Source organism: Dipodomys spectabilis, unplaced genomic scaffold (assembly GCF_019054845.1).
Source record: "Dipodomys spectabilis isolate Male_0828 unplaced genomic scaffold, ASM1905484v1 ptg000260l, whole genome shotgun sequence".
NCBI lineage: Eukaryota > Metazoa > Chordata > Mammalia > Rodentia > Heteromyidae > Dipodomys > Dipodomys spectabilis.
This window is the reverse complement of record NW_024870937.1, coordinates 2,469,876-2,496,726: the sequence shown is the minus strand read 5'-3', so window position 1 is coordinate 2,496,726 and position 26,851 is coordinate 2,469,876. Positions and strand designations below refer to the sequence as shown.

General features: G+C 41.8%; 1 protein-coding gene across 1 annotated transcript; it reads left to right on the top strand.

Annotated features, from left to right (window-relative positions):
• Positions 1-766: 766 nt before the first annotated feature.
• Parl (presenilin associated rhomboid like) lies at positions 767-25,730 on the top strand. The gene is made up of 10 exons (XM_042699639.1): positions 767-925; positions 6,642-6,837; positions 7,271-7,411; positions 12,547-12,595; positions 16,189-16,284; positions 17,225-17,374; positions 19,461-19,531; positions 22,229-22,330; positions 22,443-22,540; positions 25,411-25,730. The coding sequence occupies exons 1-10, from the start codon at positions 801-803 to the stop codon at positions 25,520-25,522; spliced, it is 1,140 nt and encodes a 379-aa protein (XP_042555573.1). The 5' UTR covers positions 767-800; the 3' UTR covers positions 25,523-25,730.
• The last annotated feature ends 1,121 nt before the right edge of the window (positions 25,731-26,851 follow it).

The following is a 26,851-nucleotide window of genomic DNA, read 5'->3' as shown; positions in this document are numbered from 1 at the left end:
AGAGTCTGGTTGTAACAGGGTTTATATGTCCGGGGTCAGCAGGAACTTTTAGTACATAACTTGTTTTGCGAGTTTGAACAGTTTCAGGCTAGTGCCCCCGAAGGACAGGCCAATTGGTACAGGTGGTATATAATTGGGTCAGGTGGTGTGTAAGGAAGTGGCTTTTCTCAGCTGCCTCTGCTCTCCAACGGCCTGACAATCACTACCACTTTTTTTTCTTTTAAGGCCATCAGCAAATTTGGGCTTCACTCTTGAGGAGAACATTACCTTTCAAGGTTGGTAGCAAGTTACTATAAAAATTTGCTATACACTGAGCATAAGTGGCTCATGCTTGTAATCCTAGCTTACTGCAGAGGCTGAGATCTGAGGACTGCAATTGAAGCCAGCCCCGACAGAAAAGTCCATGAGACTCCTTTATCCAATTAACCAGCGAAAAATAAAATAAAATAAAATAAAAAGCCAGAAATGGAGCTGTGGCTTAAGTGGTAGAGCACAGCCTTGAGCAAAATTCTCCCAAGTTCAGATTTCCTCACTTGAGATCCAGATCCACTGCGTGTTCCACATCTACACGACCCGTGGCACATCCGTCTTGCAATGCTTATAATGCTCGCTGAGCTGTGATAATAGCCTTTGGCCTTTAGCTTCCAACTCCGGTAAAAATCAAATCCCAGTCTTCCCGCTAGGCCTTGGGGCGGCGCTCTAGCGCCCAGCACCACACTCTATGGTGCGGCTTCGCCCCGGAAGTAGTTCCGCGGTTGGAGTTGGTAAGGTCGGGCCATGGTGGGGCAGAGGCAGGGAACATGGCGTGGCGGTGCTGGGCGCAGAGCGGCTGGCGCTGCGGCCGGGCGTGGGCTCCGCCGGCGGGCACCCAGGTGTGTGAGGAGCTCCCCGCTGCCCTGGCCGCCCCGCGGCTGCTCGGACGCAGGTAATGGCCGCCACTCGGGGCGTGTGGGCGCCCGGGCTCCGGAGGTGAACCCGTGCGGGGCGGGGGCCGCCCCCTGGCCGCGCCGCCCGGGCCCCGGCCGCTTTCCTCGGACTTGGCGGGCTTCGGGCCCCGCCGGGCCCCGGGGAGCCCACAGCTCTCATCTAGGATGGGGTCGTGAACTAGTGCGGGCCACTTTTTAACCCGCTGGGGCCATACTGAAGCCGGATTGTCACCGAAGCAGGTTTGCGCCGCCGGCAGAATGACAGCTGAGATTTTATCCTCTCAGACTTGATTATTACCTTTAACGTGGAAAGCCAGGGGAGGGCCCGAGTCAGAGGCGAGCCCATGCTAAGTTCTGAGAGGCTTTCTGGTTTAGAAGTTTAGAGCGTATTTGGTTCCTTAGATACTTTGGAAAGAAAACCAGCCTAGCCTGCCTTTTGAGATGTATCGACGATCGGTGTTTGCCGACTTCTTCTTTTTAACCTAAGGACGATCTATTTCTAAATTATGAGAGAAAGAGAAACTCCTATTCGTATTGACTTTGAAATACCTTCCAGAATTTTAACCTTCCCGATTTCTGACTTGTTTGGTGTCTTTCTGGCTGGCTGAGACCGGAGGAACAGGATTTAGAGGGCAGCCTGAGCTACCCAGTGAGGCTGCATCAAAACACAAAACAACAATAAAAAGGAATTTCCTGGAGTGTTTGCAGACTTATTTCTCAGCACCACCCTAGTCGTATGAAATCAGAATTAGGAGAAGGATGGGAAGAGTGGAAGAACCTGTATTTCTCATAAGCATGCCAAGTGAATCTATCAGGCATTTTGAAAATCTTGCATGCATTGTTTCTTAACACATTTTATGGAGTTTCTGGCACTAATCTTAAACTTTTGGGGAGACAGAATGAAGTCAGGTGGAGGTGGTGATAGATTTCAGTGGTCCTGATGCTAGTGTTTATTTCAAATCGCATTTGAGATTGCATAGTGTGGGGATAGGGGTAGGGAGGATTGTCTTATTAAGAAGCAACAGATCTGGTCGCTGGTTGTGCAGGCCTGTAATCCCAACTACTCAGGAGACTGCGAAGCCAGCCAGTGCAGCAAAGTCCCCTGGTGACCCTTCTCTCCAGTTAACCACTTAAAAACTGGAAGTGGGGCTGTGGCTCAGTACAGTAGAGCACTAGCCTTGAGCAAAAGAGCTCAGGGACAACACCAGGCCAAAGTTAAGCCCCCACAACTGACCAAAAATAAAAAAAAAAGCAACAGGTGTGTTCAGTGTTTAAGATTTTAAGTACACACCAAGTACTGGTTATAGAAAGGGCAAGTAAAGTGGGTCGCTGGTGACTCATGCCTGTAATCCTAACTACTCAGGAGGCTGAGTTCTGAGGATTGCAGTTCAAAGCCAGCCCGGGCAGGAAAGTTCATGAGACTCATCTCCAATTACCTGAAAACTGGAAGTGATGCTGTGGCTCAAGTAATAGAGTGCTTGCCTTGAGCTGAAGAGCTCAGGGACAGCATCCAGGCCCAGAGTTCAAGACCCACAACTGACAATAAAAGGGAGAAAGAGAGAGAGAGGAAGGAAGGAGGAACGAATGAACTAGCCCCAGTAAAAATTGGATAAGAAAGAAAACTAGCCCCAGTAAAAATTGGATGTAAAGACCACTTGGAACTACAAAGCCTAAGAAACACATATGATGTTAAAGTTTAACACTTGATTTAAAAAATCTTGCTATTTATTTGGAAAACTTGCCATTTGTTTAATAGTTACATGGGAAAATGCAGTACACAAGGGTGTAGCTACGCCTGAAATACAGTATTTGTGCCTTGCTTCTGGAAATAGGCAATGAAAGTGAATAAAGTATGTAAGTTGTCTTCTTTATAATTTTTAGTAGGGAAGATTTGAGTTCCTATGGTTCTAAAATTAGTATGCTGGCACCGGGAAGGTGGCTCAGAGGTAGAGCACTTGCCTTGCATGCCTTGCGTTCAATTCCTCAGCACCACATAAGCAAAAAGAAAAAAGCTGGAAATGGTGTTGTGGCTCAAGTGGTAGAGCGCTAACCTTGAGCTGAAGAGCTGAGGGACAGCGCCCAGGCCCAAAGTTGAAGCCCCACAAGCAGACCAGGGTGCAGCTCAAATGTTAGAATGCTAGCCTAGACAGTGTGAGGCCCCAAGATCAATCCCCAGTACTCCCAAAACCAAAATGAAACAAAAAACTTAGGAATGCATTTGGCTGTCAGTAAATTGATAGTTGTGTAAAGAGGAACTAGCTAAGACATTTGGAGGCTAAATGACTGCCATCTTTGCTTTCATAGCCAAAAATATCAAGGTTAGTATCAAAATCCTTTAACCTTTTTCTTGGCATTAAAGATAAGTGCTTCAGCTTTTGGCATTGGTGTGTGTAGGTGAGAGATATCAATAATGATGTTTTTATTAGGTAAATAAAACCATTCCAAGAGGTTCTTGAAAAAAATTCTTCCTAAGTGTCTAAGTGATAGAACCACCCCTTGCCATGTGGCAGGCTGGAAAGTGATTTCTGAGATGTTGAACCAAGGAGTGGAGTCAATGCAGAAGAACAAGGGCTCTGTAGGCAAGTAGTAATAACAGCAGCAAACAAGCCCCTAGGAGCTATTTGAGTGTTTGAGGAAAAGTGGTGAGAGGAAAGAAGAGTATGTATGCTGAATGAATCTTTCCTAGCCACCACAAAAAAAATCAAGTCAGGGAAAAGTGTTAGAATTTAGCTTGGATTAGCTGTTGAGTGTTTACCCAGGGCTATTTATTCATAAAATGTTTACCAGGCTTTGAAGGGATCTCAGAGCAACATTATGATTGGATACATTTAGAACTTTTTTTTTTTTTTTGGGTCCGGTCGTGGGCCTGAACTCTGGGCCTGGGCGCTGACCCTCAGCTCTTCAGCTCAAGGCTAGCGCTCTACCACTTGAGCCACAGTGCCACTTCCGGCTTTTTTTCTTTTTGCTTATGTGGTGCTGAGGAATTGAACCCAGGGCCTCATGCATGCAAGGTAAGCACTCTACCACTGAGCCACCTTCCCAGCCCAAATGTAGAACTTTTTAAAGTGGGTTTTTTTCTTTCTTTGTTTTTACTGGGATTTGAATTAGTCCTTGATAGGCAGGTAAAATATATTTCTTTGACAGGAATACTTCTGGGTATTGAGGTGCACACCTGTAATCCATGCTATTTGAGAGGCAAAAATGGCTACAAGTTTGAGGTCAGTTTGGGAAGCTTATTGAGAGACATTGTCTGGAAGTAAATAAGGTTTGTGGCCATACATTAGGGACGTAGCTATAATTCTAACTATTTGGGAGGCTAAAAATGTGAAGATCAACGTTCAAGGCTAGCCCAATATATTTAGGCACAGTGGCATGCACCTGTCATGCCAAGCTGTGTTGGAGACTAATGGGTAGGATGGAAGGTCCAGGTTTGCCCAGGTGGAAAGTCCAAGATACCCAATCTCCAAAGAGGGAAGCTGGGTATATGGAGCTGAGAAGCCTAAAGTAGGCGGATTCCACACCTGGATGGAAAGGGAGACCCTATGCTAAAACTAACCAGTGAAAAAATGGGGCTGGAGGTGTGGCTCAGCAGTACTGTGTCTGCCTAGCAAGCACAAGGTCCTGAGTTCAACCCCAAATACTGCCTCCCTCCCTCCAAAAAAAAAATTCTAGAGAATGGAGTTCAGTACTTGCTTAGATGCTGTGGGCATGGGTTCAATTTCATCTCTGTCTTTCTCTCTGTGTCTCACATGTCCTAAATGTTACTTATTTGGAAGTGTAAAATCATAAAATTTGGTGGTACTGGAGTTTGAACTAGTACTTACTAGGCAAAATTTCAAGTCAAATTACCACCCATCTGTCATCATTACTATGTAATTTCTGAGAGGAGGAGCGAGGGCATTCTCGGCATGAATAGTAACAACAGCATCCTGTAGGCCATGTGAGTGAGTGTTCCAGGAACTGTTGAGTATTTGAGGAACATTGATGAGCGAACAGATGCTATGTGTTTCGTGTTGATGTTTTAAGTCATCGGTGTAATCCAGCCATAAATAGTTGCACTAGGAATAAAAGATGTTTTTATTTGACAGAGTTGGCTTTTAATGGTTTGGTAAAAAATAAAGGAGAATTATAACCTTTAAATCTTAGTGACCAAGAGAACTGTGGTCTGCCTCAAAGAATAAGGAAGTCAGAAAGTGAAGCTGTTGCCGGCACCAGTGCTTCATACCTATAATCCTAGCTACTCAGGGGGCTAAGATCTGAGGACTGTGGTTCAAAGCCAGTCCTGGCAGGAAAGTCTGTGCAACTCGTATCTCCAATTAAAAAAAACGGAAGTGGCACTGTGGCTCAAGTGGTAGAGCACTCGCCTTGAGCTAAAGAGCTCAGGGACAGCACCCAAGCCCAGAGTTCAAGCCCCATGACAGACAAGAAGAAAAAAAAGAAAGAAAGAAAGTGAAGCTGTTTGTGGGGAAAACAACAACAACAACTAAATTTCCTTTTAAATAAGCGATGGGAACATATCTAAGTAGAAATATTCAATATGTGGCTGGAAATGCAGGGATAGATTAGGATTGGAGAAACATATTTGAATTATTTAACCATGTAGAAGTCATTCTAGTACCAAAAATGAATTAAGTTATGTTTTTATTTTTATTTTATTTTGGTCATGGGGCTTGAACTCTGGGCCTGGGTGCTGTCCCTCAGCTCTTCAGCTCAAGGCTAGTGCTCTACTACTTGAGCCACAGCACCTCACTCTCTGGATTGCTCATGCATGGGACTTTATCAGTTGAGCCATAACTCCACCCTGGGTTTTTGCTAGTTATTTGGAGATGGAGTCTTTCAGATATTTTGCCTAGGCTGGCAGATCATCCAGATCTCAGCCTCTTGAGTGGCTAGGATTATAGGCATGAGCCTCTGGCTGCCAGCTAGTATAATACATTTAAATGTTGTGCTGGAATTGACTAAACTTCAAATAAGATAAACCTGATTAAAACTGATAGTTTATATGTTGTTTAGGACTGGGAATGTGGCTTAGCGGTAGAATGCTTGCCTCATATGCATGAAGCCCTGGGTTTGATTCCACAGTACCACATAAAAAGAAAAAACAGGAAGTGGCACTATGGCTCAAGTGGTAGAGCAAAAGAAGCTCAGTGACTGCGCCCACACCCTGAGTTCAAGCCCCCAGGACTGGCAAAAAAAAAAGAAAAAAAAAGGGGGGGTCTAATTTCTTTTTGGGGGGGGGTCCAGTTGTGGGGCCTGAACTCTGGGCCTGGGCGCTGTCCCTCAGCTCTTCAGCTCAAGGCTAGCGCTCTACCACTTGAGCCACAGCACCACTTCTGGTTTTTTTCTTATGTGGTGCTGAGGAATTGAACCCAGGGCCTCGAGCATGCAAGGCAAGTGCTCTACCACTGAGCCACCTTCCCAGCCCTGGGGGGGCGGGGCGGGGGGCGGGGTGTCTAATTTCTGTAAGACAAAAGATCTTATATGTGGAGAATGGATACAAACTATTTTATTGATTGATACAAAGTAATAGTCCAAACTAGTGCTCTAAAGCTGTTAGTTTGTAACTTGTCTGTTCCAGAAAAGTTGAATGTTGTTCCTTTTAATTCTCCCTACATTAGGAGTCCTGGCTCTTTTGGACTTGAGAATGCAAATAAACTGAGATGGTTATGATGCCATTCCATTTCTAATCTGATATTTGTACCTCCTACCCCATAGGTTTAACTTCGTTATTCAGCAAAAATGTGGATTCAGAAAAGCACCCAGGAAGGTGGAACCACGAAGATCAGACACAGGGTCAAGTGGGGAAGCTTACAAGAGAAGTGCTTTGATTCCTCCTGTAGAAGAAACGGTCTTTTATCCTTCTCCCTACCCCATCAGGACTCTTGTGAAACCTTTTTTCTTCACTGTTGGGGTAAGAGTTTACATCACTGGCTGTTATCAGCTTGCTGCTACTCTAGTGTTCCAGTGTTTTTGTCCTGCTTCGATTCCTTCAGAACAAGAACAGGGGTGGGTGGCTAGTGGATCAACAGCAACTGGGGTGCTAGACACATGAATTCTGATTACAGAATGAATTTAATAATTGCTTTTAGAATCTAGCCCAGTAATATGTAAGCCTCGGAGGAGAAATTTGTAGGCCTTCTGTTTTTAGTGGCACTAAGTTGGTATTTTGAATTTTAGACCTGTTAGAAACAGACCTGAAGGGTCTATAGTTAATAAAATCGGAAACAAAAAATGTTCTTGTCACCTAATGGGATTTCTGTGTGGCAGGTGAAATATCCTTGGGAAAAGAATATGGATAAATTTCTCTATTAAAATTATTTTGTAATATATTTAATTTTATGCAGTTTACAGGCTGTGCATTTGGATCAGCTGCTATTTGGCAATATGAGTCACTGAAATCCAGGGTCCAGAGTTATTTTGATGGCCTAAAAGCTGACTGGTTGGATAGCATAAGGCCACAAAAAGAAGGAGACCTCAGGAAGGAGGTAAAGATAAACATTGTTTTATTTTAATCACAATTTTTAAAGTCTTTAGAAAGTATTTTTATTTAGTGGCAACAGTCCATGCATGCATAGATGTGAAGTCAGTGTACTTAAAATTCTTCTTTAGAATCCTTTCTTTCCATGAGTATTAATGAATGTGTTATATGTTTAGGAGTATTGTACTTGACAATAATTTCAAGAGTTTGTCCCTCTACTCATATGCCTCAAAAATGACCACAGAAGCTGGGTACCAGTGCTTAATGCCTGTAATCTAAGCTCCTCTGGAGGCTGAGGTATGAGGATCACGGTTTGAAGCCAGCCCAGGCAGGAAAATCCTTCAGGCTCTTATTTCCAATTAACTACCAGAAAGCTGGAAAGGGTGCTATGGCTCAAGTGGTAGAGCACTAGCCTTGAGCAAAAAGAGCTGAGGGGCAGTGCCCAGACCCTGAGTTCAAGCCCCATGACTGACAAAAAAAAAAGACCATGGACAGTTTAAAAAATATCTGGGAGCCAGGAAGTGTGGTTGCTGAAGCCTGTAATCTTAGCTACTCACTCAGAGCTGAGATTTGAGGATCACAGTTCAAAGCAAGCCTGAGCTGAAAAATCCCCATGAGACCCTTATCTCCAATTAACTTTCAAAAAGCTGGAAGTAGAGTTGTGGCTCCAAGTGGTACAGTGCTAGCCTTGAGCAAAAGAGCTCAGGGATAGCATGTACACACACAAAAAAAGATTCATGAAGCTTTTTTCAACCATGGTTGGGCACACTGATGTGCACTTGTCACCCCAGAGATTCTGGGAAGCACAGATAGGATTGTAGTCCTAGCTGACCCGGGCATAAAATGAGACCCTTTTCCAAAAGTAATACGAAAAGAACTGGCAAAGTGGCTAATGCGGTAGAACACCTGACTAGCAAGTACAAGGCCCCAAATTCTACCACCCCTGAGAAGTACCAAAAAGAAATGGGGGGAAAATGATGGGCATAGTGGTACATGCCAGTAATCCCAGTTATTTGTAAGGGAGAAGCAAAAGGATCACAAGTTTAGGATCACAAGTTTAGGCCAATCCAGGCAAATTATCTATAAAACAACAACAACAAAACTCCAGAAGGGCTTGGTGTTTGGCTTAGGAAGTAGAATGCTTGCCCAGCATGATACATGTTCAGTCCCCTTACAGGAAAAAAAAAATTCAAGACCTTATTCCAGCCCTCTACAGTTTGAAGACCACTGTTAAACTGGCATCACCTTGTTGAATTATTTTAGATAAATACCAGAATCACAGGAAACTTAAAAAAAAAAAAAAACATAGGGTAGAACTACCAAGTCAATTTTATTTTTTACTTATCTATTTATTTTGTTGGTACTGGGATTTAAACTCAGGACTTCAAGCTTGTTCTACCCTTTGCTGATAGCTGGTTCTCTACCACTTATGCTACATTTCCAATTCTGACTTTTTACTGGTTAGAGATAAGAATCTCCAGGATTTGTCTGTCTGAGCTGGCTTTGAACTGCAATGGTCAGATCTCCTCCTTATGTAGCTAAAGTTATAGGTGTGAGCTACTAGCACCTAGCTCCAAATGGATTTTTAAAAGCCTCTTATCTGGTTGTGGGGAAGTTATAGCTCAGTGGTAGAACACTTGAGTAGTAATGCTCAAGGTCCTGGGGTTCAACCTCTAGCACCACCATCTTCTCAGTGGGATACAAGAAAGAGATGTAAATACATGGAGCATGAACATTTTCCATTTACTTTGTATGCCAACTGATGGCTGTCTTTCCTCCTGACTTTTTTTTGTTGGTGGTGGTGGGGCTTGAACTCTGGGTCTGGACTCTATCCCTGAGCTCTTCAGCTCAAGTCTAGCACTCTACCACTTGAGCCATAGCACCACTTCCAGTTTTCTGGTGGTTAATTGGAGATAAGAGTCTCACAGATTTTCCTGCCTGAGCTAGCTTTGAACCACAATCCTCAAATCTCAGCCTCCTGAGTAGCTAGGATTACAGGTGTGAGCCACTGGTGCTTGGCCTTCCTGAATTTTTAAAACAAGTTTGCTTCTAGATAAATCTTTCTTAAAAATTTTAAAGTTTTATATGTCAGTATTTATTGGGAACTGAAGCCATAGGTTAATGTGTTTCCAGCTCCATTTTTGTTTTCAAGCATCTTTGGTGTTTTTGTTTTATGACACATCAATACTGTTCCAGTTTGGAGAGAGTTGAGAGGGTTGATGTTTCCTCTCTCCCCTTACCTGTTTGTTTTTTTATTTTTATTTTTTACCAGTTCTGGGACTTGAACACAGGGCCTGGGCACTGTCCTAGAGCTTCTTTTGTTCAAGGCTGGCAGTCTACCACGTGAGGTACTGCTCCACTTCTCAATTTTTTTTGGAGAGGGGTAATTTATTGGAGATAAGAGTCTCACAGACTTTCCTGACTAGGCTAGCTTTGAACTGGATCCTCAAATCTAGATTCAAGAATAGCTAGGATTACAGGTGTGAACCACTGGCACCCAGCCCTTGTCCCCTTTTTTAATACCTATACTGGGACTTGAACTCAGGGCCTCAAATCTATTGCTTAATTTATTCACTCAAGGCTGGCACTCTATCATTGAACCACCCCTCTAATTCTGGAGTTTTTTGCTGGTTAATTAGAATAAGAATCTCTCAGATATATCTTCTCAGGCTGGCTTTGAACCCAAGATTCTCAAATCTCAGTCTTCTCAGTAGCTAGGACTATAGGTGTGAGCCAATAGTTCCTGGCTGATGTCTTCCTTACTTTCCCCCTTCCACAAATAATCTAGTCCTAGTCAGTAGAGCCTGAGAAGGAAGCCATGGGCTTTCTTTTTACTAATGAAACTTTGAAGTTCCTATCCATAGAGGAAGGATGCATTCTTCAGTTTCTGAAGAGACTCATTCCCGAAGCATGAGTCCTATTGTAGAGAGAGGCTTTATGCAGAAGAATAATTTATAGTATTTACAGGTAAAAACAGTAACAAGCAGATTTTTACTTAGTATACTATATTTTAAAAGATAGTAAAACGAATTCCATAACGCTGAGCACTGAGTCACAGGAAGTTACAGCACATCGCTGGACTGTGAAGTTCATATATATATATATATATATATATATATATATCGCATATATATATATGATATATATATATATGATATATATATATTTGTAAAAACTTATATATTATGTATACTATATATTATATATATTATCCAAGGTTATATATTTTAAAATAATAGTTAAACCAATCACAGGTTAGACTATATACAATCCATGCCTGTTTAAGAATGAAGCCTGTTTAAAAAAAAAATGCATGCCTGTAATCCAAACTACTCAAGAGACTGAGACCTGGGGTGTGTGGTTTCAGTTGAGGCTGGGCAGAAAAAATCCATGAGACAAGTGCCTCCAAAATAACTCCTAAAACAGCACTGGAGACATAGGCCACGGAGTAGAATAGTAGTCAGGCCACAAGCTAAGCAAGCATAAAGCCTTATATTCAAATCTAGTGGGGAGGGGGGCGGTAAAGGCTATAAATATAGCATAGAAAATGGAAGTCTTTGAATCTTTGTCATGTCTACTGGTACATGCCTGTAGTCCCTACCATCCGGGAAGTTGTGATACAAGGACTACTTGGGCCCAGGAGTTCATTGCCAACCTAGGAACAAAAAACAAACAAAAAACCCACAGCTGGGTGCTGGTGGCTCACACCTGTAATCACACCTATCTATTCAGGAAGCTGAGATCCAAGTATTGCAGTTTGAAGCCAGCCTGGTCATGAAAGTCCCAGAGACTCTTCTCCAATAAAACTACTCAAAAGCCAGCCGGGCACTGGTGGCTCATGCCTGTAATCCTAGCTGTTCAGGAGACTGAGATCTGAGGACCACCATTCAAAGTCAGCCTGGGCAGGAAAACCCATGAAACTCTTCTCTCCAATAAACCATTCAGAAAATTGGAAGTGGCACTATGGCTTAAGTGGTAGAGTGCCTGCCTTGAGCTGAAGAGCTGAGGGACAGCCCCCAGGCCCAGAGTACAAGCTCCACGAACGACCAAAAAAAAGCTATTCAAAAAAGCTGCAAGTGGCACTTGGCTCAAGTGTAGAGCACTGGCCTTGAGCAAAAGAAGCTCAGAGACAGTGCCTAGGCCTAGAGCAAGCCCCAGGACTGGCAAAAAAAAAAAAAGGAAAGGAAAGCCCTGGGAACCCCATTTACATCAGTATAAATGCAGTAAAGACAGTCTGAGAGATCATACACATATTAAAATTACAGAAATGAAAGCATATATACACTAATCTATAATTTTTTAACCTTGATTTTTTCCCCCCATCATAATGAAATCTGATGGTATGTCATAGATAGAATATTTTTAATTAAGGAAAATTTTATATTCAGCAATAGAGAAAAATATTTTTGTCAAACTTCAGTAGTTACATGCCACTCTACTTTACACTCATTTTCCTTTCATTCCCCTCCCCTCCCCTCCCATCACTGCATTATTGTAAAGCAGTCCCTAACTACATTTCACTCAAAGATTTCACAATGTATCCCTGACAACTTAAGATTCTTTTATCTTGTTTCTGAACCTCAATACCATTATATCTAAAAAAAAAAAATAGCAATTTTAGTACAAATTTAGTCTCATAGTTCTAGTTCATGTGAAGGCTGTCTGTGTTGCTCAGGCTCATGTCACACTCCTAGATCATGTAGTACTACCTCCACTTCACTAGTTCACCATCAGGCCCCGCACCTCAGTTAGAATTTTAAAAATAGATAGGACCTTGTTGAATAATAAGGCTGTCTTCTGATCCCCAGATCTCAGCCTCTCAAGTAGCTAGGATTACAGGCATGAACTACCGATGCCCAGCTACTGTCCCATTTTATATGTCAGAATACCAAGGGTTAAAAATAAAATATCTGACCATTGGTTTTATTTGGAGAATGTAGGATGTCTCTATTAAAAACAAAACCTAAGAACCAACCCCAAAACATGGCCTTTTCCACTCTACCACAAGGTTATTATGTCTATTGGTCATCTATAGTTTTTTTAAATGAGGGATCAAGACCACAGGCATTTCTTTCTAGCTTTCACTTTCCTAACCAGGAAGTATTTCATGTACAATGATATGCAATTCTCCTTCTGTTTTAGATTAACAAGTGGTGGAATAATCTAAGTGATGGCCAGCGGACTGTGACAGGTTTGTGTTAGCTTACATGTTTTAGCCATTCAAGGGAAGAGAAATCAAACCAAAAGGTACAGTATGCCACAGGAAATAACTTTCATACTGTACTCACCAGTGGCTTAGAAGACAGAGTATCTGTACCTATCAAGAATAATGTAGCAGTATGAGAAGTAGTGTAATTACAGCACTGGGAAGGCTGAGGCAGGAGAATCAAGAATTTAAGGCCAGCCTGGATTACAGAGAGACCCTGACTAAAGACAGAGAAAGGCCAAACACCAACATGTAGTGTGGCATAAAGATTTTTCATAATGATGAGGCCCTGGGTTCGATTCCTCAGCACCACATAAACAGAAAAAGCCAGAAGTGGCGCTGTGGCTCTAGTGGTAGCATGCTAGTCTTGAGCTGAAGAGCTCAAGGACAGCGCCCAGGCCCAGAGTTCCAGCCCCATGACTGACTAAAAAAAAAGAAACTAAAGGAGACATTGAATGAGTACCTTTTTTTTGTACACAGGATAATATAATGTATATTATATGTGTATATATATATATGCAAATATATACACACACACATTATCTCCCCACTTGGCAAAGTTGCCTACAGGGTAGTTGTCTTCCTTTTCATAGGTATAGAAATTGCCTTTAGAAGAGTTTTTTTTAAAGGTACAGCTGCGAGTAGTATGTAAGAGAGGCCTGATTTTGAGAGCCAGGTCTAGCTCCTCTTTAGCCAGGTGCTGGTGGCTCACACCTGTAATCCTAGTACTCAGGAGGCTGAGATCTGAGGATCGGTTCAGCCAGCCTGGGCAGGAAAGTGCAGGAAAGTATGTGAGACTCTTATCTCCAATAAAACACTCAGAAAACTGGAAATGGCCCTGTGGCTCAAGTGGTAGAGTGCTAGCCTTGAGCTGAAGAGCTGAGGGACAGTGCCCAGGCCCAGAGTTCAAGCCCCACAACTGACCAAAAAAAAAAGATCCTCTTTAAATGTAAGCATACAGTGCATCACTGATTATTTTGTTTTTTGTTAATTTTGATGGAAAGACAGATCTGACTCTTCAAAGTAACATTAGTGCAATATTTAGTTATTTGAGAAACTTGGAAAAGTTGATTTCTAAGTCTTTGATAATTATGCAAATAGGAAAGAAGATTTCTAGAGAATAGCAAAATATTTTTTCTCAAACAGATGTGATACTTAGAGTCTTGGTATTCTTTTCCTATACCTACCAAAGTAGAGAAACAATGTTTATTATTTTTTTCAGTCTGTTTCCTTTGTCTGAAAGGCTTAATTTTACCCACCTTGATAGCTTGGATCAGTCTTCAAGCTTATGATTGATTGACATTGCTTCCCTTAGAAAGCACTCTCTTTAGCCGGTGCTGGTGGCTCACACCTGTAATCCTACCTACTCAGTAGGTAGGATTGTAGTTCAAAAAGATTGTAGTTCAAAGCCAGCCCAGGCAGGAAAGTCTGTGAGACCTTTTTTTTTTTTGGTCTGTCGTGTAGCTTGAACTCTGGCCCTGGGCGCTGTCTCTCAGCTCAAGGCGAGCATTCTACCACCTGAGCCACAGCACCACTTCTGGTTTTCTGAGTAGTTAATTAGAGATTGTCTCATGGATTTTCCTGCCTGGGCCGACTTTGAACTATGATTTTCAGATCTCAGCCTCCTGAGTAGCTAGGATTACAGGCGTGAGCCAGTGGTACCCGGCTTGCTTTACCACTTTGAGCCACAGTACCATCAGTTTTCTGGTGGTTAATTGGAGATAAGAATCTTATGGACTTTGCTGCCCAGGCTGGCTTTGAACCTTGATGCTCAGATCTCAGCCTCCTGAGTAGCTAGGAGTACAGGCATGAGTCACTAGCACTTGGTGGTTGTCATTTTTGAGGCTAGCAGGTACAATCAAACTCCAAAGCCATAAAGTGACTATCTCTATAATCATGGAAACCTGATTTTATGGTCATAGCGAATTATCCTCAAGTATCTTTTACTCTAAAAATACCAGTCACTATGTACAACAACCTAGACCTAAAAGAGTACTGTCAGTATTAAAGATGTTCCACTTTCCCAAAGAAAACTAAAAGACTGTAGGCAACATTCACTACTGCTTATTTTCTGTGGGATAGACCTCCTGACATCCTGTCTACCTCTTTCTCCCCAGATTCAGAACTCCTCATTGGGAGGGGGCACATCACTCTTCCTTGCCTTGCTCATAACTCTCTTCCCTATCCTTTTACCAGTACTGCCTCTCTCACCATCTTTCAAAGGGTTGTAGTCATTTACCAAAGATGGCCTAATAACTGTTACAGTCTCCACTAAAATGATGGAATCAACTCAGTTAAATGCAGTGCAGCTTCATTTAATGTACTACTGAAGGAAGAAAAGGTATCTACTGAATAAACTATGTCAGATCACTAATTATACGCATCTTACAACTGATGCATCCTGACTTCAGATATTAACTAGGAAAAAAAGATCTATGAAAACAGACAGCTTCCTTTCCTCTCACATAAGAGAACCAAACCTGAGCAGACCAGGAATGCTAAGGATAACTCCACGATGTAGCAGAGATTCCACAAAGTGTATCTTTCTCAATACCTTAATAATAACAATAAAATTACATTTTAAAAGAGAGTATCACACCTACAATCCTAGCTACTCAGGAGGCTGAGATCTAAGGATCATGGTTTGAAGCCAGCCTGGCAGAAAAGTCCATGGGACAATTTTCTCCAGTAAATCATTTAGAAAAAGCCGGAAGTAGAACTATGGCTCAGATGGTAGAGTGCTAGTCTTGAATACAAAGAGGCTCAGGGAGAGTCCCCAGGCCCTAAGCCCCAGGACTTGGGGGGGGGGGAAGGGGAAGGGGAGGGCTGAAGTCAGTTCTTCCTTTTATTAAGGAAATTGAAAACATTCTTTGCCTATTGTTTAACCAGACACTTCAGTTCCTAAGTTCCTTTAATTCAACAAGTAGATAAATGCCTTTTGCAAAGAGTATGGCAATTCCAAAAAATTACCTGATTTTTGTTTTTTTTTCTTTCTGGTGCTGATGTTGGGCTTGGACTGTGGTCCTCATGTTCTCCCTTAGCTTTTTCACTAAGTTTGGTGCTCTACACTTGAGCCAGTTAGTTTTGAAGAAATGGAATAGGGTTCTGGGTGAGGGAAGTTAGCTTCTAAAACATTTGCAGTTGTCTAGGAATCCTCTTGACTTTGCCAACTTGTAACAGTTTTTAATATTTTAAAGGCACTTATTTTGTTGTTGTTGTTGGTTGTGGGGCTTGAACTCTGGACCTGGGCGCTGTCCCTGAGCTCTTCAGCTCAAGGCAAGCACTCTACCACTTGAGCCACAGCGCCACTTCCTGTTTTCTAGTGGTTTATTGGAGATAAGAATCTCACGGAGTTTCCTGCCTGAGTTGGTTTTTGAACCATGATCCTCAGATCTCAGCCTCCTGAGTAGCTAGGATTACAGGCCTGAGCCACCGGCACCCGGCTTAATTTCACTACCTTTCCTCAAATACAAAGTACACTTATGTAATTGTAGTAGAAAATCTCATTCAGGTGGACTTTAGATCAGACTTTCTTTGCTTTTATTTTTAACTTACCTAAATTATATTTTATTTTGTAGGCATAATAGCTGCAAATGTCTGTGTATTCTGTTTATGGAGAGTACCTTCTTTACAGAGGACAATGATCAGATATTTCACATCGAACCCAGCCTCAAGTAAGTTTGTTTATTTTTGTCAGTTGTGGGCCTTCAACTCATGGACTAGCTGTCCCTGAGCTCTATTGCTCAAGGCTAGTACTCTACTAGTTTGAACCCCAATGCCACTTTGTTTTCTGGGGGGTTGTGGGGGTAGGGGGAGATTGGAAGGGTTGGGTAGGGAAAACAAAGGAGGCAACAATGCTTGATAAGAAAAGTACTCATTACCTTGCCCATGTAATTGTAACCCCCTCTGTGAGGTATTTTCACAATTTGAAAAAAAAAAAGAGAAGAAAAAAAAAAGTCTCATGGACTTTCCTGCCTTTCCTTCCCCGGGCTGGCTTAGAACGGTGATCCTCAGATCTCAGACTCCTGAGTAACTAGAATTATGGGCATGAGCCACCATTGCCTGCCTCCAATTTGATTTGATTTTGAGGTAGATATAATATGGAAGAAATAATGCTATACAATCTGAGGTATTTACCAGCAATTACACGCATAGTCTGGAGAACAGACTGAACTGCTTGGGACAAGAACTTCATCTCTCTCTCTTATTGTTCTATACTGGGTGCCTGAAATATGACTTAAATATAGTAGATATATACTTTTTTTTAATGAATTAAGATCTGCAGTAAGTACAGATTTATTTCTTAGGAGGAGATTTGTGCAGCTTTATAATTGAAATTATTTATTCTGTTTCTAACTTGGTATAAGTACAAGTTGTTTTTCATTGAACTGTGAATTTCCACTGGTTGTTTACAAGTAGAAATAGTTATTAATATATATATATATATTTTTACCAATTTGGAAACTGCTGGCTTAAACAGCTTTTTTATACTTATTTAAACTCTGTGTTTGCATGTTGTGTTTAATAATAATAATGAGAAAAGTCTAAAATAGACCCTTTTTTTTTAACTTTGTGTTCCACAATTACCAGTTTTCATTTTTCTTTCTTTTATAGAGGTCCTTTGTTCTCCAATGTTGCTGTCAACATTCAGTCATTTCTCCTTATTTCACATGGCAGCAAATATGTATGTTTTGTGGAGCTTTTCTTCCAGCATAGTGAACATTCTGGGTCAGGAGCAGTTCATGGCAGTTTACCTGTCTGCAGGTAATAAGCATCTCTGAGATCATAAGCATTTCCATCTGTCTGCAGAAGGGATAAAGGGAAAGCTTAGAACCATATTCTGTACACAGTAAGTGCTCACAACATACTTGTTTCTTCACTTCTATGTAGACAAGCGTACTATTGATGGATGGCACTGTTGCCTTCTCTGCTTCTCGTTTTGTAGATTTCTGTGAGTTGTTTAGGTATGCTTGATTTTTAAGTGAGTTAAATAAAAGTTAAAGGATATGATGGAATTTAAGCATGCCATTTTTATCTCTCTGGACCTTGATTTCTTTTTCTTTTTGGCAGTCATGGAGCTTGAACTCAGGGCCTGAGCACTGTCCCTGAGCTCTTTGCTCAAGACTAGCACTCCTACCACTTTGAGCCATAGCGTCACTTCTGGTTTTCTGGAGATAAGGGTCTCACAGACTTTCCTGTGTGGGCTGGCTTCAAATCAAAGTCCTCAGATCTCAACCTCCTGAGTAGTTAGTATTACAGATGTGAGCCACCAGTGCCCGTCTTTGGACCTTGATTTCTTTAGCTGAGTTTTAAGATTTGCAGCTATTTCAGTCACCTGTGAAATAACTTCACACAAGCTCACTTCCCTAGTGTGTTCAGTTTGCAGATTGCTTTAGATGAGAGCAGTGCAATGTGATTGTCAAAAATAGAGGATGTTCCATCTATCTTTTTTGCAAGAATTCTGTTGGTGTGGGGCCACTTCCTACTTCTGGTCCTGGAGATGGCATCATCTTTGTATTTCAGTTGAAAAGTGGTTGCGCATGATTCCAGGTCGCTACTATTGCTAAGTTGATGTTGGTCAATTTTTCCTTAGAGTTACTAATAAAATTTATACATTTGCAATAGAGAGCTATTTGCAAATTTTACTTAAAACAGTACAATATAAAAATTTATTTCTAAAGTTGTACATTTAGAAAACATCTAGCTGGAGCAGGAAACTCTTGCCTGTGATCCTATCTACTTAGGAGGCCGAGATCTGAGGATTGGAATTTGAAGCCAGCTGGGGCAGGGAAGTCCATGAGACTCCAGTCCCCAGTTAACTGCCAAAAAAGCCAGAAATGGAGTGGTAGCTCAAGTGATAGAATGCTAGCCTTGAGCAAAAAAGCTTAAGAATAGTGCCCAGGCCCTGAGGTTCAAGCTTTAAGACATACAAAAAATACTATCTGGCAGTTGTTCTGTAGTGAAGAAATCTCTAGATTTGGATTAAGAACCTGTTTATACTACCAGCTAGCTGGGTGAGGTTGCAGAAATGACTACACCTTTCTGCAGATAGTGATACTTAACTTCTTGTAATAGGGTCTTATAAAAAAGAGCAAATAAAAGCACCTGCCACAAGCCCCAAGTTAAGTGCTTAATCAGTGTTGATTTCTCATGAGTACCTATCTGGTTCCTCAGAATAGAAGCTAGGCAATCCTTTTGGCCTCTAAGGTAAAATACTGTTTTTTCTCTAATACTAGTTATGTTGCTGTTTTATAGGAAGGATTTTTGTTTGTTTGTTTTTTCTTTAATGAGTCACATTGAGCTCAAATGGTATTGAAGCCAAAGGGAGCTCATGGATCACCTAATATTCTAGCCCAGAGGATTCTGGGACAGTTGATGAGTTTGAGAACTAGCTTTTTCTTCATGTCACAGAAGAAGAAAATGGTAACTGACAGGTAAAGTGGTTGCCCCACTGTCACTCAGAAAGTCCTAACAGTCTTTCTCTGAACTAGCAGGGCTGATGTGCAGGATAGTACTCATACTAGCACCTTAGAGGGATCCAGAAAGAAATCTAACATTGCTGAAACAGGAGGATTATGGGCTTCAAGGTAGCTTGAATTTTAGAGTGAGATCCTGTCTAAAAACAAATAAAAACAAAATACCCAAAAGATAAACAAAGTATTGACACTATTAAACTGTGTGGAATGGAGATTAAAAAGTGGAAAACAAGGGCTGGGAGTATAGCTCAGTGGAAGAGCCATTTGCCTAGCATGCATGAGACATGAGACTTTGGGCTCTCTCCTCCCACCACCAAAAACCAACCACACCATTTTTTAATACTTAAATTATTGAAATATGACTTATTTCTCAGGTGTTATTTCCAATTTTGTCAGTTATGTGTGTAAAGTTGCCACAGGAAGATATGGACCATCACTTGGTGCAGTAAGTATTTCTAATTTAAACAATTTCTAATGTAATTTTAAAATTAATTTTGAATTAGTTTTTAAGTTTAAAATAATTATATACTTACAAGTAGGTTGCAAAATTCATAGTTTTCTATACACCCTTCACCCTGTATCTTACAGAACCACAGTACAGTTATCAGTATAAAGAGATTAATGTTTAACTGATCTGCTTTTAATTTAAGGGTTGATACATATGTAGAACTTTCTAATTATCAGGGTATACAACTTAACCATTGGTCATTTGTATTTATATACTGGAATAGAGTACTTATCAAGAAGAGTATTTCAAAGTAGTGATGAATATCTGATCCTCATGAACCAGCACTGGAAAATTCTGGCTAATTACAGATTTGAACCTGGTGCTATTCTGTCCTGCAAAGTTGCTTCTGGGTAGGCAAGACTTGTTAGGTACTTGTGCTGGACCCTAGAGATAGTAGCAAAGATGCTCAAGATCCCTGCCCTCAGCAGTTTATATCCTGGATGCTTAAAATTTTAAATATACATATTAATATAGATATAGTGGATATTTATACTTTTTAGTTCAAAAGCAGAATTCTAGATACATAGAAATCTTTATATTTCTTTCTTTTTTTTTTTTGTCAGTCATGGGTCTTGAACTTTGGACCTGGGTGCTGTCCCTATGCTCTTCAGCACAACTCTACTGCTGTACCACTTGAGCCACAGTGCCACTTCTGGTTTTCTGGTGGTTAATTGGAGATAAGAATCTCATGGACTTTCCTGCCCAGGCTGGCTTTGAACCATGATCTTCAGATCTCAGCCTCCTGAGTAGATAGGATTACAGGCATGAGCCACCAGTGCCCAGTTATATAATATTTCTTTAAAGACAATACATTTAATTTGTACTTACATATAATGCATTCAAGTGCATTCAGATAGGAGATTTCACATTTAAAGGAATTCTAAGGACTTTCTAGAAAAAAATTTTTGTGTATGTGTCTGTTTTTTTTCTAATTTGTGTGTTCCTTGGATTTGTTCATACTTGATCTTCCTAATGAGGTCTATATCTTATCTAATGGTATGCATGCTTTCCTGTTTAAGTTAGGAATTTTTGTTTTCTACATAAAAATTGCTGTGTGTGTGTATGTGTGTGTATGTGTTCGTTTGTTCACGTTACCTACCTTATTCAGCAACTAAGCAAGCACCTTTGAAATCAATGAACACCACTAGGTGGAATCAGACTTGAAAGCAAACATCTAAGGCATGCAAAGTTGAGAAATTTTCCAGGGGACTTTGGAGTCTTGAGGGTGGGGAGACATTAGCTAGAAGGATCTAAGAGGGCATTTTCATGAATTCTTTGACAACTTTTTTTATTTTTTGACCGGTCAGGGGGCTTGAATTCTGGGCCTGGGCGCTGTCCAAGTTCTTTAGCTCAAGGCGAGTGCTCTACCACTTGAACCACAGTACCACTTCCTTTTTTTTTTAATGTTGGTTGTAGGGCTTGAACTTGGGGCCTGGGTTCTGTCATTGAGCTCTTTTGCTCAAGGTTAGCACTCTACCACTTTGAGCCACAGTACCACTTCCAGTTTTCTGGTGGATAATTGGAGATAGGAGTTTACAGACTTTTCTGCCCAGGTTGGCTTTAAACCGTAATCCTCAGATCTCAGGCTCTTGAATAGCTAGAATTACAGGCGTGAGCAACCAGTGCTTGGCTTTGTAAAGTCTTATTCTAATTTTATGGATTAAAAAGCTGAAGTCCAAAATTAATAAAATGTGGCAGCATGGAATTTGGAATTAGAGTGGGATTGAATCTCAACTTTGCCACTTATTATTGCATTATTTCTGATTTAAGTGCTTGCTTGGAAAGGCGTACATAGTAAGAAATGTATAGTTGCATTTTCTATGCACCCGTCAAAATACTCTACAGACTGAATCCAGCCAAAATCCTCTGTCCTCAAAGTAGAATAAAATAATCTTCAAGCATTAAAAAAAAATTTCTTTACCCGTGATAGGGTGTGTGTGTGTGTGTGTGTGTGTGTGTGTGTGTGTGTGTGTGTGTGTGTGTGTGTGTGTGTGTGTGTAAGAGAGGGTGTGTAAGAGAGGGTGTGTACTGGAGCTTGAACTCAGAGTCTGTCACTTAACTTTTGAGATCAAGGCTGGCAGGCTGGCACTTTACCACTTGAGTCATAGCTCCAATTCCACCTTTTTAGTTGTTAGAGACGTGTCTCAAGGACTTTCTTGTCCTGACTTTGAATTGTGTTCTACATAATTCAGTCTCTGAGTAGTTAGGATTGATTTTTATTCTGTATTATTCCCCAGCAGTCATGTCCTAGGAAGGTACTGTGAAGGGTGTCTCTTGCAAAACTACATTTTCCTAATGTGAACTCCTAGACTATAAGGAAAATGTTCACTCTCTTTATGAGACTGAATAAATTTCACCTGGATTAAGATAAAGCATAACACTTAGAAGCAATTCCATGCATGTATGTGTTTCTCTGGGAGAACTGGGAGAGCTTTGTTAGACACTGATGGATTGGTGCAGGTGCACACTTAGCACTGTATTGTAGTGTAGTTAACACTAACAGCTGGTGGTTCTATACCTTACTGTCCTGTAACATGGCTGTGACAAGCCCTGGCAATGTGAACCTTTGAGACACATGGGCCACAGGGATTGTGCGTGGAGTTTGCCATTCTCTCAGCGTTTGTTCTTTTGTAGTCTGGTGCCATCATGACGGTGCTTGCAGCAGTCTGCACTAAAATCCCAGATGGAAGGCTGGCCATCATCTTCCTCCCTATGTTCACCTTCACAGCAGGGAACGTAAGTACCTTGGGGGAGGGCCAGGGACAGTAGTGTTTGTACAGTGACTTAATGTCAGTGTTGGAGGAATCAGAGTTGTACCATTTCTGTTCTCTCTTGCTGGCTTTTTCAGGCCCTAAAAGCCATTATCGCCATGGATACGGCAGGAATGATCCTGGGATGGAAATTTTTTGATCATGCAGCACATCTTGGGGGAGCCCTCTTTGGAATGTAAGTGTGAGCAGAAATGATTGTTGAACTGCTCCCTGGGACCCCTGCTTGCCCTCTTCCCTGGCTTGTCTCTTCTCACTAGTGCCGTGCAGACAGGCCAAGCTTGTGGAGTCATTGCTTTGTAGTATGTGTACAGGAAGGATAGTACTGAGCATCTTTTACATTTAGTACTGAGCTATTGAGTACATGGTACTATTGCTCCTCCAGTTTTACTGATGGGAAACAGGCTTAGGACCAAACACATGTTTATCCATAGTCCTGGCCACCCCAGCATAACAGATTGAACAAAAGCAGCATATGGTCACAGCATTTCCATTTGTGTTCAGGTGTGGGTTTTTGCATAAAATGTGGAAGTTGAACAGCAGCTTTATCCTGGAAATTTCCCAGAACTCTGGAGCCCATCTGATAGCCTCCAGCAGCATAGTTGACTATTAGATGGCTCCTTCTACTATTGGCCTATCTTGCCTTATATAAATGTTGCTTTTGCCCTTTGTTTAAAAGTTTTATGATGCCAGTGGCCTGTAATTCTAGCTACTCAGGAGGCTGAGATCTGAGGATCATGGTTCAAAGCCAGGCTAGACAGGAAAGTCCATGAGACTCTTATCTCCAGTTAACCATCAGAAAACTGAAAGTGGGGGCTGGGAAGGTGGCTCAGTGGTAGAGCGCTTGCCTTGCATGCTCAAGGCCCTGGGTTCAATTCCTCAGCACCACATAAGCAAAAAGAAAAAAGCCGGAAGTGGCGCTGTGACTTAAGTGGTAGAGCGCTAGCCTTGAGCTGAAGAGCTGAGGGACAGTGCCTAGGCCCAGAGTTCAGGCCCCACAACTGGACCCAAAAAAAAAAAAAAGAAAGAAAACTGAAAGTGGTGCTGTGGCTCAAAATGGTAGAGTGAAAGATCTCAAGGACAGCACCCAGACCCCAAATTTAAGCTCCACAGGTGACAAAAAAAAGTTTCATGACAATGTAAAACTTTCCTAATTAAAACAGAATAGAAAAATCTATTCATAAGTCAAACAGTTTTGCCTATTAGGTGGTGGAACTAAATGCCATTATACCATTTATAATTTTCATGATTACAAAATAGTGCATGTGAGTTCCAGCTTTAGCTTTACGGCAACACATTATAAATAGTAGGAAATGACCTGCTATTAAGTATGAGAAACAGATAATGAAAAAAGGTCTTTTCTGTGAGCTCTCATGTATGTGTATCAGGATACTCTTATTTCTCCAGCAAGTTTCTCTTCTAATCTCTAATTAGATGGCCATTTTCAGTTTTGAAAGTAATTGGATCAAATATAATTTAAAGCCGAAGATCTAAAGGTAGAGGAATCCTTTCTCTTTGTTGTTTGTTAATTTCAACTCCATTTCATTTACTCTATCTAAATCATATCCAGAAGTTATCTTTTCTATCATCTTTAAAATTAATTGGAGCCAGGTACCAGTGGCTTATGTTTGTAATCCAAGCTGCTCAGGAATCTGAGATCTGAATATCATGGTTTAAAGCCAGCCCATGCAGGAAAGTCAGTGAGACTCTGATCTCTAATCAGTCTCCCCAAAGCCAGAAGTGGAGCTATGGCTTCAAAACACACTAGCCTTGAATGAAAAAGCTCAAGAAGAGTGCCCAGACCCTGAGTTCATGTCCCAGTACTGGCGTGCGTACACGCGAGCACACACGAGAGTCAGGTACAAATCAAGCCCTTCATAAATACACCTTGAGAATATTTTGAAAATTTTGAAATTTTAGCCTGCTACTCTGATATCAGTTTAAATGAAATAGAGCATTTTAAAAATTAGGTGTTGGGAAAAGTGATGATGAACAGACTCTGATGTCTGCCTCAAGGAGTATGGAGTCTGGGGCTGCAGGGAAGCAGAAGTACAGGTTGCACGAGTAGAAACTTTGTGAGTTGCTGTTACGCCTGTGCCTCCAAGATCCATGCCAGCCTTCCCTGTGCTCCCCTGAAGGGTGGCAGACATCCTGAGGTCCCCTGCAGCCTGTGCTGTCCCACTCAGTGCTGCCTTCCTCCGTGCCTGGCTGCTCCCTCTGGTGGCAGGGTGCACAGTAGTTAGAGCCCAGGTCTCTGTGGCAGGTTTGAGTCTTAGTCTGATGATTCCTACTCACAGTGCCTGAGAAGTTAATGTCCTACAGCTCTCAAAGCTTGTTTCCTTTGCTTATTGTCTCAGTTAGGCAAGCTTTGCCAAGGCATGAGGATTGGAACAGCATTCATGGGGACTGGAAAAGAATTTGGATCCTTAGACCTTGCTGTGTGTAGCACGGAGGAAGATGATAGGAGACATGTCCTCCATTCCAGCTGTCATTAGTAAATTCCATTGACATCTCTTAGGCTTTGCAGCAGTCTGAGCTGGGATAGAAGGTATTACTAGCACCTTGGGAAAATTATTTTCTTTTGAACTAGGCTTCCTCAGGCCTCCACTGGGAAAGCTGTACTGATCCTTCAAGGCAGGGATGAGTCCAAAGTAGCAGAACTTCTGCCTCAAATATACAAAACCCAGTTCAAGCTCCAGTACTACAAGAAGCAGTATAAAATTTTCATGTAGTTGCATTCACCCATTGGCCTATCCTACTTCAGCCTTTTATATGCTCTGCATATTAAAGCTAATTCATTTATCTATTAGCAAGTAAATAATCATCTATTTGATGTTTTGGCTGTGCTGGGAAGTGATCCCAGGGCCTCCCACAAGTGCTGTACCACTGAGCTATACCCGGACCCTAATCATCTATTTTAATAAGCTACATAGTAAATATCAGTGGCACTGAATTTTAAAACTGTCAACTTGATATATCATGATGGTACTTATATTTTTATGTCAGACTGCTTGAATATCAGATCTCATTTGTTTTTCTTTTCTCCAGATGGTATATTACTTATGGGCATGAACTCATTTGGAAGAACAGGGAGCCTCTAGTGAAAATCTGGCATGAAATGAGGACTAATGGCCCCAAGAAAGGAGGTGGCTCTAAGTAAAGCCAGGGCTGGCCAGTACTGGTGCAATGACCTGTCTGCTGGGAGCTCCGGGAGTGCCTGCCGTGAGGGACCACGGCCTCGCTCCTGCCCAGAGGACACCCGGCAGCCAGCCTCCCACGCACTGCAAACTGCCCTCCAGTGTACATTGTCTCAGAAAGCGAATTATGGCACAGTTGTGAAATAAAGGTTTATATCTCTAGTTTGTAAACAGAGGGTATGTCTTACCTTTCAGAGCACTGGTGCTACTCCAGCAGCTTGTTTTTTGGTTGTTGGATGTGACAGGCCTGATAGCAACTTAGAAGCCTTTGGGTCTGACATACTCCTTTCCTTGTTCAGTTGACAGTAAAATGTTGAGAGTCTTCTCTCTGGCATAGCCTGAAATAACAACTGCAGTATTTTCTAAATGTTCCAGAGAAAGGTAGTGTTTTCTGGCACTGAGTGGCACATACAAAAGCTATTTTTAGGCTTTGCTTTCTAGGTTAAAACTGTAGCTAAATTAAGCCAGGGAAGTGACTTGGATAAATTCAGACTTGAATCTGAGCCCTGTTGCACTTTACATTTGAAACTGTGCATTCTAATTGAGGCACCCTTCTGAGATGCCAGACCATGGTAAGCTCGGCCTGCTGCAGTGAATTGAGGCCCCGATGTTAGCCTTGTTCAGGCTGGGTACACTGAGCCATCTGAGTGGCAGGGTTGGGGAGCATTGAGAGCTGTACTTCCTCAGCAAGATGGGAACCAAGTAGCCTGAGGAACATCATGTGGCTAGCTCTTAAAGTCCAGTATTTCCAGTTCGTTGTATCCTTCTCCCACCAAGCTGAAATCACCTCTGCTGTGTAATACCACTTACACTTAGCACGCATTCTTTCCTAGCAGCCCTTCTGGAAAAGATAATTTTAACCAAGCCTTTGCTTTGGATGGGGGAAGGGGACTTTGCCACAACATTTCTACACGTGTTAACAACCTTTTATTAGCTGAGGTAAGATGTTTCCAAAGATGGGACAGGAGGCTGAGTTCTCATGATGTTTACATCTTGCCACAGTCAGAACAGGAAAACAGCCAGTGAGGACATTGGCCTGTGTTCCTGCTCTGTGGCAGTGAAGGGATGTTTAGAAGTCTCTAGAAAGCTAGGAGTAGTGACCTATACCTGTAATCCAAGCACTCAGCAGGCTGAGGCAGGAGGATTAGAAGTCTGAGACCAGTCGAGGCTACACAGATTCTGTTCCCAAAAAGGTGTGTAAGGTCAAGCTTGGGAGTGTGCTTCAAGATATAGATAGAATGCCTGTTGATAGAATGCCTGTTTAGCGTTTTAGGCTTTAGCATGGGTTCAAT